This window comes from Gopherus flavomarginatus, chromosome 3, assembly GCF_025201925.1.
Source record: "Gopherus flavomarginatus isolate rGopFla2 chromosome 3, rGopFla2.mat.asm, whole genome shotgun sequence".
NCBI lineage: Eukaryota > Metazoa > Chordata > Testudines > Testudinidae > Gopherus > Gopherus flavomarginatus.
The window spans coordinates 210,500,847-210,516,324 of NC_066619.1; the positions used below are offsets into that span (position 1 = coordinate 210,500,847).

The 15,478-nt window shown below is 35.9% G+C and overlaps 1 protein-coding gene across 2 annotated transcripts in view; it reads left to right on the plus strand.

Annotated features, from left to right (window-relative positions):
* Positions 1 to 15,478, plus strand: part of TLL1 (tolloid like 1) — a 197,083-nt gene that overhangs the window by 87,562 nt on the left and 94,043 nt on the right. For both annotated transcript variants that reach the window (XM_050946175.1, XM_050946176.1), the window contains 4 exons: positions 741 to 851; positions 6,884 to 6,964; positions 10,258 to 10,410; positions 12,501 to 12,618. In XM_050946175.1, coding sequence (XP_050802132.1) covers positions 741 to 851; positions 6,884 to 6,964; positions 10,258 to 10,410; positions 12,501 to 12,618 — 463 coding nt within the window. The remainder of the gene's footprint in view (positions 1 to 740; positions 852 to 6,883; positions 6,965 to 10,257; positions 10,411 to 12,500; positions 12,619 to 15,478) is intronic.

The following is a 15,478-nucleotide window of genomic DNA, read 5'->3' on the forward strand; positions in this document are numbered from 1 at the left end:
AAGAGGAGACCAAGAACAAAAACCTGACAATGTTACTGAGGATAGGAAAAAGTAGAAGGGAAGAGCCACCAAAGCAGAAGCTAACAGAGAAGTAGGAAGAAAACCAGGAGATTGTAAAGTCACGATAGCCAAAGTAGCCAGAGAACACAAAATGTGGGATTAAACCACATAAGCAGGAGGATAAGGGGAAAGAAAACTCTTTGTCTTTATGAAACATAAACAATCTGATGAGTATATATAACATAATGTAAGTATGCACTAAACATATTAAAGACAAAGTAGTCTTTTCTGTCTTCATTTTCCAGGCTATATTATATTATGGGCTGTATCTTTGTAAAACTCCTGTTTTGATGGACCTCATATTAAAAAAAGCAAAAACAAACAAACAAACAAAAACTTTAATTCCCTGTTTTATTTTTCTTTATTGTGCTTACAGAGGAAAAAATAGAAGGATTTGTTTAAGATTACTGTCATGTTTGTATGATTGCATCTAGTCAATTCAACAGCAAAATTAAAATGTCCATAAAATAAATAAATAAAGTTAAAGGGATATTAAAGGTAAATGGGGTAATATTGGAATGGATTAAAATGCATTTTTCCAAGGTTTTTATGAACTAGTCGACATTATAAAATCTGGGTATAAATCTTTTCATGAGCTGTGACATCACAATGTATTCTTCAGATTGGTTTTAATGTTTAAGTAAATGGATTAATTGAATTCCGCTCTCTTTTATTTAAAGCTGTCTTTTGGGGAGATATTGCCTTAGATGAGGAAGACTTAAAAATCTTTCAAATTGACAGGACAATTGACCTTACGCAGCATTCAAATGAAAGACTTGGACATAACACAGGTATGATGTTCAAGGTGTGACTTTTTAATTTTTTATTTTAACGTATATTTATTTATTCATTCACAGAACACAACCCGCACTTTAAACCTACAAAACATGGTATCATCTAGGGGTAATATTGGTTTTAAACTTTATAAAATTGTTTTATCGTTATAAGTTTGCTTTCTAAAAGGCAATGAAAAGTCATAGAATTTTGATTTTATTCCTGGTATTTCTAATGAAATTCTTCTCTGGAACATAAAAATAAAGTTTAGTGTTCAGCTAGGGCCAAATCATGTCCTGGTTTACATGGCAGTGTAAGAGAGAAAGGAGATGTAAGGCCTCATGCGGGGGGAGGGGGCAGGACAGCTTCAGGAATGGTTGAAGTTTTGGCTTTGCCCCTTCATATGCCATCTGGCACAGATGCACTGACCTGCTGGTGAATGTATTCTGATGTGAAACTGGAAGGAAGATTTTCCTCAGTGAATCAGTCTCCCTCTTAGGCTGGTCCAGGAGATACACCACAATATGTTGTTGTGCCTTGTTCAGGGCAGAGCATATAGTTACAATCTTGCCTATATAGAATTTTCAATAGAGAAATCTGATTTCCTGTATGATTTGCACCCTAGAATACTCCAGGAATTTGTCAAAATACCATGGGGCTTGATTATTCATTAAATTCTTTATTTGTTTCAATGTTGGACTGCAAAACTGGTCTTAAAGATGGCCAAATAAATATTTACTAGACGTGTGTGTGTGTGTGTGTGTGTGTGTGTGTGTGTGTGTGTGTATATACATACATCTATCTGCTGTTATTTATGTATTTATGTGTGTATGTATTTATAATGCAGAAGTACAAGAAGCTGCAATCAGGCTTAGTTCTCTGTTGTGTTAGGTATAGTACATGCACATAGGAAAACTAAGTTTATGCTGCATAGCTGTAGGCCCCAGTCTTGCAGTCTTCTCTAGTAGAATTAAGGGTAGTTTGTGGAAAATGGGATTTAAAAGACAAGTGACATATGAAGAGTGTAGAAAAGCGATATATGCAAACATAACATTTTAAAATACATTTATTTTTTAAAACATATATGTAAATTTCAATTGCCGCCATCTGACCCTCTAACTTTGCCAACATTAATTTGGTGATTTTTTTTTATAGCTGTTGCAACAGAAGTGTGTCTTGAGAAATGATTTGAGGGAAAGGGCCAGTTCAGATGAAGATGGCCATTCTAATTGTTAATTTTTCTTATAAATGTGTTTAAAAAATTTTTTCCCAAGGATTTACTCTTCGTTGTAACTACATATAATAATTCAAATATCTGTATATTATCCTGGCATTTTCTTTTATTTTCTTTTAAAGTCACCTGTTTGTTCTAGGCAGGATCATCTTTGATCTTTTCTAGATCAAGATTGGATTAAAAAAATCACTGACTCTTATTTACATTTTCTATAACAAATCATTTTAATTAGCTTTGAAGTATTTCAGGTCCTGGTTTTGCTGATAAAATGTAGAGAGCAAGGTCAGTTATTTCCCTTTAAAACAGCTGTAGTTGAGTTTTTTATTTGACCTGCAGACTTATTTTAATACCTCTGAAGATATCTTTGAAAGGGACAAAGATCTTTCTGGTGATTGCCAGACAGATGCAAGATAATTTTTGAAGCTGTATCTTATCATATTTAATGTTCTACTGTTTAATTTTCTTTTCCTCCCTATGTTGGGGGATGTGCTTTATTCCAGCCAAGTGAGAGTTTTCTTTTCAGGGACAGATTGTGGTACCATGTTAAGGACCAGATTCTGTTAGCCATAATCCTACAGTAGTCCCCACTGGGAGATTATAAGAATAATAGAAATAGAACCGGGCCCTAAAGCACTGATTCAACTTCTAGTACAGTTCGTGGGAGCTGGACTGGGCCCTAAGTGATCATTTTAAGACTTGTACTTTTGTATTGACAGACAGATTTAGAGTATTAAGCTTGAAAAAGTTGGTCTCATTTTACATTATAAATACATATCTTTTCTAAATTCAAATTATTACATGTATATACAATAATGGCACTTTGGCCCATATTTAACAAAACACTTAAATGTGTAGTTAACTGCCACTCACTGCAATATCTTGATATCTTTTTGATGAGATTACAAGTTTGGTTGATAAATATAGTAGTGTTGACATATTGTACTTGGACTTCTGTACATTATTTGACTTGGTACTGCATTACATTTTGATTAAAAACTAGACTGATATAAAATTAACACAGCACACATTAAATAGACTAAAACTGGCTAACTGACCAGATTCAAAATAAAGCTGCAATTGGAGAATTGTCATCGGCTCGATGTGTTTCCGGTGCGGTCCCACAGGGATCGGTTCTTGGCCCTACACTATTTAACATTTTTTATTCAATGACCATGAAGAAAATATAAAATCATCACTGATAAAGTTTACAGATAACAAAGAATTGGGGGGGGGGGTTTAGGGGAATTGTAAGTAATGAAGTGGATAGGTCACTGAGTTAGAGCAATCTAGATTACTAGGTAAACTGGAAGAGCAGCAAAGAATCCTGTGGCACCTTATAGTCTAACAGACGTTTTGGAGCATGAGCTTTCGTGGGTGAATACCCACTTCCTCATATGCATGCATCTGAGGAAGTGGGTATTCACCCACGAAAGCTCATGCTCCAAAACGTCTGTTAGTCTATAAGGTGCCACAGGATTCTTTGCTGCTTTTACAGATCCAGACTAACATGGCTACCCCTCTGATACTAGGTAAACTGGGTGCAAGCAAGCAATACACATTTTAATATAGTTAAATGTAAACATATACATCTGGGAACAAGGAATGTAGGCCATACATAAAAGATGAGGGACTCTATCTTGGCAGTCACTGATTCTGAAAAAGATTTTGGGGTCATGATGGATAATCAGCTGAACAGGAGTTCCCAGTGTGACATTGTGGCCAAAAGAGATAATGCAATCCTGGGATGCATAACAGGGAAATCTCAAATAAGAGTAGGGAGATTATTTTACCTCTGTATTGGGCACGGGTGTGACTGCTGTTGAAATAATGTGTTCAGTGTTGGTGTCCACAATTCAAAACAGATGTTGATAAATTGGAGAGGGTTTAGAAAAGAGCCACCAGAATGATTACAGGATTAGAAAACATGCTTTTATAGTGATACTCAAGAAGTTCAATCTATTTACGGTAGATAACAAAGTGAAGGTAAAGGGGTGACTTGATTAGTCTATAAGTATTACTTGGGGAATAAATATTTAATAATGGGCTCTTCAGTCTAGCAGAGAGAAATATAACATAATCCAATGCCTGGAAGTTGAAGACAGACAAATCAGGCTGGAAATAAGGTGTACATTTTTAACAGTGAGCGTAATTAACAATTGGAACAATTTTGCAAGGTCCATGGTGGATTCTCCAACATTGATCATTTTAAAATCATGTTTGGATGTTTTTCTAAAAGATCTGTTCTGGGAATTATTTTGGGGGTGAGTCCCTGGCCTGTGCAATACAAGAGGTCACACTAGATGATCACAGTGGTCTTGTCTGGCTGTGGGATCTATGAACCTACAAAAAGCATGTGCTTAAGGTTAAGTGCATGTTTAAATCCTTTGTTGAATCAGAACTTTGTGTATACCTTTTTGTTCCTCTGCCATCTGGTTGTTAAGAGTGACATGATCAAGCAGCTGAGACAAGAAAGTGCAAACGGTTATTAAATAGAAAAAATTAACTAGCCTGTTCAAAGTAAAATCTCTGAGCTCAAACTATATTTATTCTTTAGAATTTTGCTATTGTTTACCAGGGAAATTTAAAACATCTTTTAAAAAAGCCTTATATACAGATGTTTGTCACAATAAAATAAAATAATTTCAGTCCTGATTATGCAAATATATAATTGTATATATTTATTCCTATATAAATTCGTATTGAAGACAATGTGATATAATGTGGGAAAAACTAGCCACGGGGGAGTATAATAGCTAGACTAGTGTTTGCAGGATTTGGCTCTTGCGTTGTAAATAATAGTGCAGGGCCTGATCTTCCAAACTCTGACTCAAGCAGTGGGACTACTCAGTTGAGTAAGGATTATCTTCTTAGATTTGCAGGTTCAGACAATTACATTACGAGCTTCTCAGGGCAGGGTCCTGACATTTTGTTGGCCTGTGAAGCAACATTCATACATTGTGCTGTATAAGTAGTAATAATTTAATAAACAACAAAGAAATATTATGTAGATAATTTTTACATAATTGCCAACAATACTATTTCCCTGCCCCCAACTTAAAACGTAGATTTTTTTTAATTCACTTTTGGTTAGCTTGTGGCTTGACATGTACTTTCTATAGTGTATGCATTAGTCATATAAAATAAGTCAGGTTAGTTATTTTAAGATATTCTTATTTAATTTCTTATTTGATAGTAGTCCTTTTGTACCCCAAACAGAATACATAGTGGTCTACCTTACTCCTTATTTTTGTTGTAATAACTATAGGTAAAGGAATAATAGCTTCCTTATATCAACAAGGTCATGGATTCCTCTCTGTTACTGTTACCTCTTTCACTTTTGCCTGTTTTCTAAAGATTTTTTTTCCCCTCACAATTGTCTGGAATTTTTTACTCCATATGTAGTTTTGCAAAGTAAATGCTAACATGAGATAATTGCATTAATAATGGACAATGTGAAATGCATGTATATCGCATGGCATATACTATAGCTAACCAAAGAATTCCTTGGGAAGGAATGTATTGAAGTATTACCTCATCTTCCTAAAATGTTTTTAAAAATTTGGAAAATTTTTCTCAAGGGATCCAGCAAGTATATGACAATGTAATCCAAATAATTAGGCACATTATTATTCACTGAGTAAGCATGCTAAGTTACTTGCCTTTTATGGCATTGTCTAGTCTGTAATCTGCCTTTTGAACTGCCATTTAGTAAATACATCCTTAAATGTTGCAGAAATTGTTGTGAAAAAGATGTAAGAGGAAAAAGGAATTTGAGGAAATTATTGTTGGAACTAGTATGGCTAACTATGACTTCTGCAATTCTTTATCCTTAGCCACCTCCTTCTGCTGCACTGGAAACACTGATATTTCACAGCAAATATTGCTTTGTTTAAAAAAATCACTTCTAGGAATTCTATAAAGTTATCTAAAACCTCTTAAGATATTGTGGTTATTCATCACACACCACAATACTGCCAGCATTCTTTTTTTAAAGGTAATATGCAATAATAACTGAAGTATCAGAACCACTTGAAACTGAAGTAGTCCGCAGACTGCTATAGATGGCATATGTGGTTTAAATTAATCTGGTGCATGCCTGTAAGTAGGATGGTAAATGTTCAGACAATGAAACTCCAGCTGCCTCTTTGGATGGTTAGGTTTTCTGCTTCCCTCTCACTCGTTGATTATTGGAGCTCCAAAGGAATGCCTCAGAGGTCATGTTACTATACTTTGGTATTTGATAGGTTAGCAGCCCTTATGTGACTGACTGTGCTCTAAAGATCCATTTGCAAGTTAACAAAGAACTGCAAAGCTTTTGGGCTAAAATCAATCATATTACCTTTTTTAATCATGTTTTGTTTTGTTTGTTTGTTTGCTCTTGGGGTCTTAACATCTCCCCCTCCCCCCCCTTAGATATGAGAACATTGTGGTATACATTCAGGAAATATCTGTGAAAGCAGGGCATCCAGCTGTCAATCAATATGGCACTAAGGATGTCAAGGTCACTGGGAAGAAAAAAAACCTTCAAATAATAATTAGATGATGTAATTGTCATGACTTGTCTGAATAACAAAGACACATTGGCTTGCGTTCTGGAATGCATGCTAGAAAATATTTCAGGCTACAAATGTGGTTTTGTTTCATTGTCAAAAATGCTTGAAGAATTTGTATGTGGGTCATTAAAGAATTTTAAACTTCCTTAAAGATACATTGCATATTCTACAGAGTAATTCCTAATCTCTCTCCATAAGGTATTTGATATATGTGTAATGTTTTGTGTTTAACTTCCATAATATTTCCTTTTTCTTTTTAAAGGTGGCTTTAATGAGCATGGGACGTCAAAAAAACGAGGTGCTCTCTATCAGCTTATAGACAGGATAAGAAGATTTGGCTCTGGTATTTTCACTGTTTGAATTAGCAGACTGGCTGATGTGATGTACAGTTAACATTAATGACAGTACTTTAACACCTTAAACCCAGTCTATATCAGTTTTACTGTAGACTATTAAAATGAGTAATGAAGAGATTGGCGCTTTTCCTATCTATACTTTGTCAGAGAGCTCATATTTCATGTAAGCACTAGAAAAGTTATTACTGGAAGCTAAAATCCTAAAATACATTATTTTAAATTTTATTTTAAATTGTTAAAAAATCGCTAGGTAGTATTAGAATACTAGAATACAAATGCTATTAGAATACCAATAGTATTCACAGCATGAATGCAGTTAAGATGTATTTTCATTAAGATTACAGTACTCTTTGTGTATGTGTTATGCATGAATTGATAGCCACAAGTAACTACTAATGGTGTATGTTGGTTTTGTAGGCAATGGGATGCTGTGATGAGTCATACTGCATGTGAAACATTTATGTGTTTCACCTCATAGAAACATTTTTTAAATGTTATAAATTTCAGTAGAATTTAGTGGGCAGTATCTATGGCATCTTCATTAATACTGAATTAAGTTTATTCACTATGTTTAGTGCACCATGATTTAACTCTGGTGCCATTAAACCCAAGCATCTGCAGGAAAATGCAAATCTCAGTTTTAATCACAATTCAGCATGTGGGAGTGCATCATTCCATATTTTGCAAAAATAGCTACAGCGTAGTATCTGACATTACCAATATGTGGTGGTACATAACTGCATGCTTGATCTGAGAACTAGACCCTTAGTTTTGCATAACTGTCTACCTTAATCTAATCTGAACAAAGCTGGCTGGAAGAATAAGCAATGGTAAAAATGACCATATCGTCATGTAAGCCACCCACACATCATCATAAGATTATTCAGTCATGTATAATGTAACTGTCTGGGATTCCAATTCGATTTACATTTTAATAGATTACCTGTGTCATAGATTGTATAATAATTCTCAGTAACAAATTCATTATTTTAATATCAAAAGATTGATGTAAATTTAAAATTATATTTGCTTAACATAGATATAGGTGTTCTGGACATAGAACATTTTCCTAAACCCAACAACTTTCTGTGTGGTTTATGATGTTGCTCAAGCTGTAAAATGAGTTAATCTATAAGTCATCTTACTTTTCTGCCCAGGCTTCTGAAACTTTTCTCCAGTTTTTCATGGCTCTTGCACCTTTCCTTATTCTTTTTGTAGCTTCTTTGCTTCCTTGTTGATTTATGGATCTGTACCAACCCTTGGCCTCTTACCTTTCATCCACAGTTGCTTTTGTCCTGACCTGACATCTTTTCTGATCTCTCTGTCATATCCCTCACTTGTCTGACTGTCACTTTGTGTTCAGTACATTTTAGTGGGGCTACTCGCAGAGAAAGGTACTATTCAATAGGAGTGAAGGTAGCAGAATTGGCACTAGTGAATAGGACAGACAGATCAGCTTTTGCTAAAAGTCCATTTTAACCTGCCACCATGATATTTATACTAATTTATAAATTACTCCAGAAAAGGGAAACAAGTAACTCTATTCGTATGCAAGTCCTTGCAGTCGTCTTCATAATAATAGTAAAGATTATAATAATGATTAAATTGGATCAGAGAGAGAATGGCTCTTTAATCTGGGCATTAGGGCACCCATTTGGGAGGTGCGAGACCCAGATTCCAGTCCCTTTGTGCCAATGTATAAGAATATATAAGTATTTATACATAGTAGACGGTATCAATAGCAATGACTGAGAAAGACATAGCCCAGTGACTAGGGCACAGTCCTAGGAGTTAGAGGACCCAGATCCTTGCTCCACAGCAGCCAGAGCAGAAAATTGAATCCAGGTCTCCTACAGAATGCTTTACTAGTTTTATAAGTGGTCAGCAGCTTCAAGCTTATCGCTCATTACTCTTCTTCTGTTAATTACTTGTTATTTACAGGGCCACTTGTGAGTTTATGCTTTGTCCATTCTTAACCTCTGTTTCCATATTTCTATTTTCTTTTATTATTCATGCAAGGCTACAACTTTTTTGTTTGTTTTTCATTTTTGACAAAGGACTGACCTGGCTTTAGTGCCTAACTCCTGGAGTGGAGATGATTCCTCCATCCGGTCCTGGAGCTAAATGCCAAAGTCCTCTTGAGGGGCAGAGCTTAGGCAGCTCTTCACTCATCTTGCTGGCTTCTGTGAATCCTATTTTTAGGCAACGATTTCTCTCCACGCAATGTACGGGGAGTGTGGGTGCCTAACTCAGGTTTGTGGATTTCACAGGTGGCAGGGCACCTAAAAGTTAGGTGCTGCAATGTTGAGCATTATAGTGTCTAAATCTTCCTTTTGAATCCCACCCTAACTTTCTATCTATTTGAGAGAGATTATCAGTACTTTAAATTGAGAGTACTGTTGGCTCTGGTAATATCTCTCAAATGAATAGAAATTTTTTATATCACCAGACCTTTCAAGGTGTAGGGATCTTTTTCTCAAGACAATTTAAGGCATATGTAGCGTATGTCCGTAGAATCCCAAGCAGTTAGTTTCTGAAGAACATGTTTTCTATGTTCTCAAGTACTTGACACTCGTATTTCCATCTGAAAATTTTATGTCTATCGCTATTACAGTTAGCTCCTAAGACAACTCACTACACTGAAAGAGTTCATCTTCCAGTGTGACTGGCCATCAGTAAAAAAGTTAAATGGATCATGCACAAAGTGCTGCAAAAGACAAGAAGAAAACTAACAGTGCTTCCCTACAATCATGCGGTTGCTCTTTCCCAGGCCCTGAAATAATATAGATCTCTCTGAAAGTAGCTAAAACTAAAACCAGGCCTTTGCCGAGATAGAAGTGAAACAGGCCTAAACAGATTTGGTGGTATTGCCTCTGCCCAACAGACTCTTCTAAACATCATCAATGGAAAAGAAAAACCCACCTAATTTTTAAAAGGTGTTTTAAAAAAAATGTCAAGGCATATTACTTAGAGGAAGCAGTTCTAGAAAAATGATGTATTTTTTAGTTGGCGAGTCTAGAAGTAATCATGTTAGAAATGTCTCTTTAAGGTGTTAAAGTGCCTCTTTGCCTCACTGCATGTAAATTATGATAATGAAGATTGAGTCTTTCCATTTCAAGCACTTCTAACAAATAAATTATTGTTTTTACGTCACACTGAAAAACTGAATTGCTGTGTGAAAAGCTATGTTCTGTTATTAAAGTGTATAATGAAAACATGGAGTTTTGGCCTTGCAGAAAACAAATGTTTTCAATTGTGAACTCTTTTGTCTCATATACAGGTTTTGAGCAAAACAATTCTTCTAAAGGAAGATCGACTGTAAAATTCTCAGGGAAAAATGAGAAAAACAGACTTCCCAGAGCTGCTACATCACGAACAGAAAGAATATGGCCAGGGGGCGTCATTCCATATTTTATAGGTGGAAATTTCACTGGTAAGACAAAGCGAGAAGAAAGATGAATGTCTTTTTTCAAAAACAGGTTCATGAAGAGCCTAATGTAAAGCCGATTGAAGTCAATGGGAAGATTCTTATTGATGTCTGTTGGCTTTGGATGAGGCTCTAAGTAAATCTTTTCTGTAAATGTTTATCAGTGCATTAAAAAATTGTTCCCAAAGGCAATTTGGCAATTTATATATAAAATTAGTCTGTGATGTTTCAGAGGAGGTGGGAATGTTTGTTTTCATTGTCTAATTTCTGGCTATTTATTTGTAGCAGGATACAATTAAATCTGGCTCAAAACTATTGTGGCATATTCAGTACAAGGCTACAAGTGGCTTGACTGGTAGTAAGGTGAATCCTGTTCAACTGACTGCATAGAACAAACTGGGCCCAATTCAACTCTTCTATAATTCTTTAATGTGCTTCGTAGATGTGCACATAAAATGTTGTTTGAAATAACCATGGAACTTTAAAATATACAAGGGAAGATTGTGACTTCTTAATAGAGATAATTTTAAAATAATATAATAATTTTTAAATACAGTATTATAAAAGCCTAAAATAAATACCACCCTGTAAAGCAGCGAACAGATAAATACTAATGGGGAGGAAGAAGGACATTTTTAAGAAAAAAAAAAGGAGCGGGGGAAAAAAGGATTGAAAAAGTTAGAGGTAAATGTAGAGCCAGCAGTGCTGTGCAATAACATCTTGCTAATTGTGCCCCAAGGGAATACAGAAAACTGAAAGAGCTTGGGAAAAGAAACGTAGTCAAGAAAGATTAAAAAAAAATTCAAAAAAATTGCCCCAAAGCTCATAGCTGACGGTCAGACTTGCAGTTTGGATATTTACACCACATTACACTGAACATGACCTTTGTTTTAGGAATGGCATTTTATTAAAGAGCTCTGAACAACTAAGTGTAATAAGTAATGTGAAATGTTACACACATTATAAGTTTCTTATACTGAAAGGTAAATTCCAAAATGCTTGTGTGTGTTTAAGAAAAAAAAGATGGGGAGTGGGTGATAGATGGGGTTAGGGAGAGACGGGGAAGCAGTGATCTTTCATCTTTAGGTCATTGACTTGAATCCAACTGAGTTTAATAGTGGCCAACTACTATTATCATATGATGGGTCTTCAGTTTTTGTGTCTCAAAAGTCTTCCCATTGGATAAGTCTCTGTATCACAAAAACTACTACCACAACCAACAGTAATTTGCAACATTGTTGTCACTTTGAAAGAGCTAAGTATGTAACGGTACTATAGAGAATGAATTGTCTCCTCTCGCCCTTGAGGTGATTCCTTCAGGTCAGGATTTGGACACATTGGCAGAGTACAAGGAAACTAACACAGTTGCTGTCGAAGTGGTTTCTGTTCTGTGGTCTGGTCCTAGATACAAAGGGTGGGATTTTCAGAAGCTGGCTGAACTGTGTTTCTAATGAAATCAGTGGTAAACCTTCCATTGATTTCAGTGGGAGTGGAGCTAAACTAAAGCTGAAAGCTTTTGAAAATCCCACTCATCAACTGTCCCTCTCCATATTAGTCTGGTATTTTTCATTATCACTAAATTTTCTTTTTCATACTAACGCTCTCTCTCTCTCACACACACATGCACGTGCATGCAAAGGAAAACAAGAGAACATAGTTCAAGATTCCAAATTATCACAGGCTGTGGACAAATTGTTAGAAAACAGTCTAAATTCCAACTGTGTAAAGATTAAAAATGGGCTCATACACCCACATTTTAAGGTACAAATCTCTCAGGTGCACACTTTGTTTCCCTGTCTAGTTAACTACACACTTGTCTGTTTTTGGACATATAACTTTGCTTCTGATTTTTAAAAATGTGGCCCTTTGTGCATAGACTTCGAAAATGCAGACATATTTACAGAACAAATTAATTGAATATCAATTCCTTTTTCACTTACCTTTCAAAACCTGAGGTAAGCATTTTCTCACATTTTAAAACAACTGAATCTCCAGGTTTTTGCAGCAGTGTGTCATACTAAGATTAAAATGTAATGCTGAGAAGAAGGATGCAATTTTGAAACCCTTGTTTATTTCATGTTACACAATTCTTCCAGGCAGCCAGCGAGCAATGTTCAAGCAGGCTATGAGACACTGGGAAAAGTACACATGTGTTACATTCATTGAACGAAGTGATGAAGAAAGTTATATTGTGTTTACATACAGACCTTGTGGGTAAGTAGGTACATATGTTAATGGATATTTTTACTGTATATCTTTGAGTATCAAAGAGTAAACAGCAATTTGTTAAAGTTCTTTGTCAGTTTTTTTCTCAATTTAACATCTACAGAAAAAGCTATGTATTCAATGTCTGAATCCTCCACACATTCTAATGGGCTCTCTAATAACTATTAGTCTATATTTTTGGCTCTTGAGAAAATCTACATAGTGCTCAGGAAGGATTTTAAGCTTATGCCTCTTTTCTTGTATGTGACACTAGATAAAATTAGACAAACAAGGTTGATGAGGTTGTCTCTTTCATCAACAGAAGTTGGTCCAATAAAAGATATTACCTCAACCACCTTGTCTCTAATATCCTGGGACCAACACAGACATAACCGCACTAGATAAACTTGACTTATACTGAGATATAAAGAATACACTGTACAATATATGTGTGTGTGTGTGTGAGCATATAATGTATATTAGCGACACATAGGGTACATAATAAAATGGAGAAAAATCCAGATATATTGGTGGATATTTCTCATACTTTTAGCATATAAGCTTTATTTATTTATTCTTAGCTCTATTAATTTCACTTGTCTCTATGGTGAGTTACATAATACACTTATTTTGTCTCGTTCCTAGTCTAGCTCAATCATACAAAATATTAACTCTTCCTTTGTATTGACTCTCCTTATGTTAGTTTTGTTTTAACTGCCAGCAATCCTCATGACTTTTCTGCACAATCCTTCTTCGAGGTCACTGATGTAATAAATTGAACAAAACAAGTCTTATTACTGATCGTTGTGATCAATTCCCTCATTCCATCCTGAAATGCTTCTCACAAATGCCGTTGATAATTATTCCAGTTATTTTCTGAACAAGAATTCTTGATTTTACAAATCAGTCAATAACCTTACTGCATATGCCATATTAACTTCACCTGGGGCTGATTACCCCTGTAAACACCTGCAAATTAACTCCTCATCATCCTTAAAATGATCCTTTGATGTGGTGCCTACAAAAAGGAAAAAGAAGACAACAGTTAGACTGCTGATGTGCTGAGACACAGCCTATCAGGCTGACCAATATTGTCTTACTGTATTCTTGTAATCGCCGTCTGTCCTTATCCATCTGTTGTCTCTTGTCTTATACTTAGGGCTTGTCTACATGGTGCCTTAGTCTGCACCATCTGGGGTGTAAATTTTAATGCACATTAGCTTGTTGTCCACTAACTGATCATGTAGTTCCTGGTGGTGTGCACTGAAAGTTCCCTAGTGTATGTTAACGTAGTACTGTGTTGGAAATGGAGCTAAGAGCTAATCTGTCATTGTATCAGCAGATAATTATAAAGAATGCAGGGAGAGTGTTACATGCCAACAATTATTTAAATGAATGAGCAAAAGTGATGCTGCATTCTGAGCTATCTAAAAGTGCTGAAGAAGCTCTGCTAAGAGGAAATGACAATGATTCCTATGTTCCTGAAGCATAAGTTCAGTAAGGTTGTCACCTCACCAGATAAATAAGAGCATAGACTCTTTGGATAAATAAAGTCTAGTATGTGCAAACAACTTTGGTACTACATCGGGCACAGGATTTTCTATGGAAAGGATTGAGTCGAAAGAGACACCAAGCCATTTGTATTCACTCTCCACTCCAGGACTGACACATCGGGAACTTATCTTGGTTCTTTCTCATGGCACTCTGCTGTTTTGATCTCTCAGCAAATTTTTAGCACTATTTATTTTTTGTATTACTGAAGCACCTAGAAGCCATACTCATTGACCAGAATCCCATTGTGTAAGGTGCTGTACAAACACAGAATAGAGAGCTTCCCCAGAGAGCTTATAATGTAAGGGCTTGTGTCATAAACAGATAGCTAAGGATTAATGTCTCTTTCACCTATAAAGGGTTAACAAACAGTGACCTGCAAACACCTGACCAGAGGACCAATCAGGAGACAAGATACTTTCAAATCTCATGGAGGGAAGCCTTTGTTTGTGGGTTTTGGGTTTGGCGTTGTTCTCTCTGGGTCCTGGATGGGACTAAAGGTGCAACCAGGTTTCTGCCAATCTCCCTGCTACAGTCTCTTATCTATTCAGAATTGTGAGTAAGAACAAAGGCGGTTATAGTCTTTTAATTTGTTTTCTTATTTGCATATGTGTACTTGCTGGAAGTAGCTTAAATTGTGTTTCTGCTGGAGAAAGTTTCTTTCTATTGTTTATAAGTTGAAAGACCCTGTAACTGTTTACCATCTAAAGTGCAGAGATAAACCTTTTACTTTTTCTTTCTTTTTTATTAAAAGTTTTGCTTTTTAAGACCTGTTGATTTTTCTCTTCTAATTAAGGCTCAAAGAAATTGAGTCTGTATATACCAGGGAATTGGTGGGAAGCAAGGAGGGAAAGGTAAATTTGTATTGCCTCTGGGTGAGGAGGAGAGAGAAACTTGATCTCTCTGTGTTGTTTTTCAAGGAATTGATATCAGGCGATCTCCTAGTGTTCCCAGGGCGGGAAGGAGCTGGGAGGAAGAAGGGAGGGGGAAGGGAATGGTTTATTTCCCTTTGTTGTGAGACTCAAGGAATTTGGGTCTTGGGACCCCCAGGGAAGGTTTTTGGGGGAGACCAGAGTCTATCAGGCGCTCTACTCTAAGTCCTGATTGGTGGCAGCCTATCAGATCTAAGATGGTAATTAAGCTTAGGGGAATTCATGCTAGTACCCATATTTTGGACGCTAAGGTCCAGAATTGGGAACTATACTTGACATCTCGTCTATACAGCAACTTAGTGCATGACAGGCTAATACACTGCAGATTCACACCCTGGCTTGTTACACACTAAATCACTATGTAGACAAACTCCAAGAATAAGACA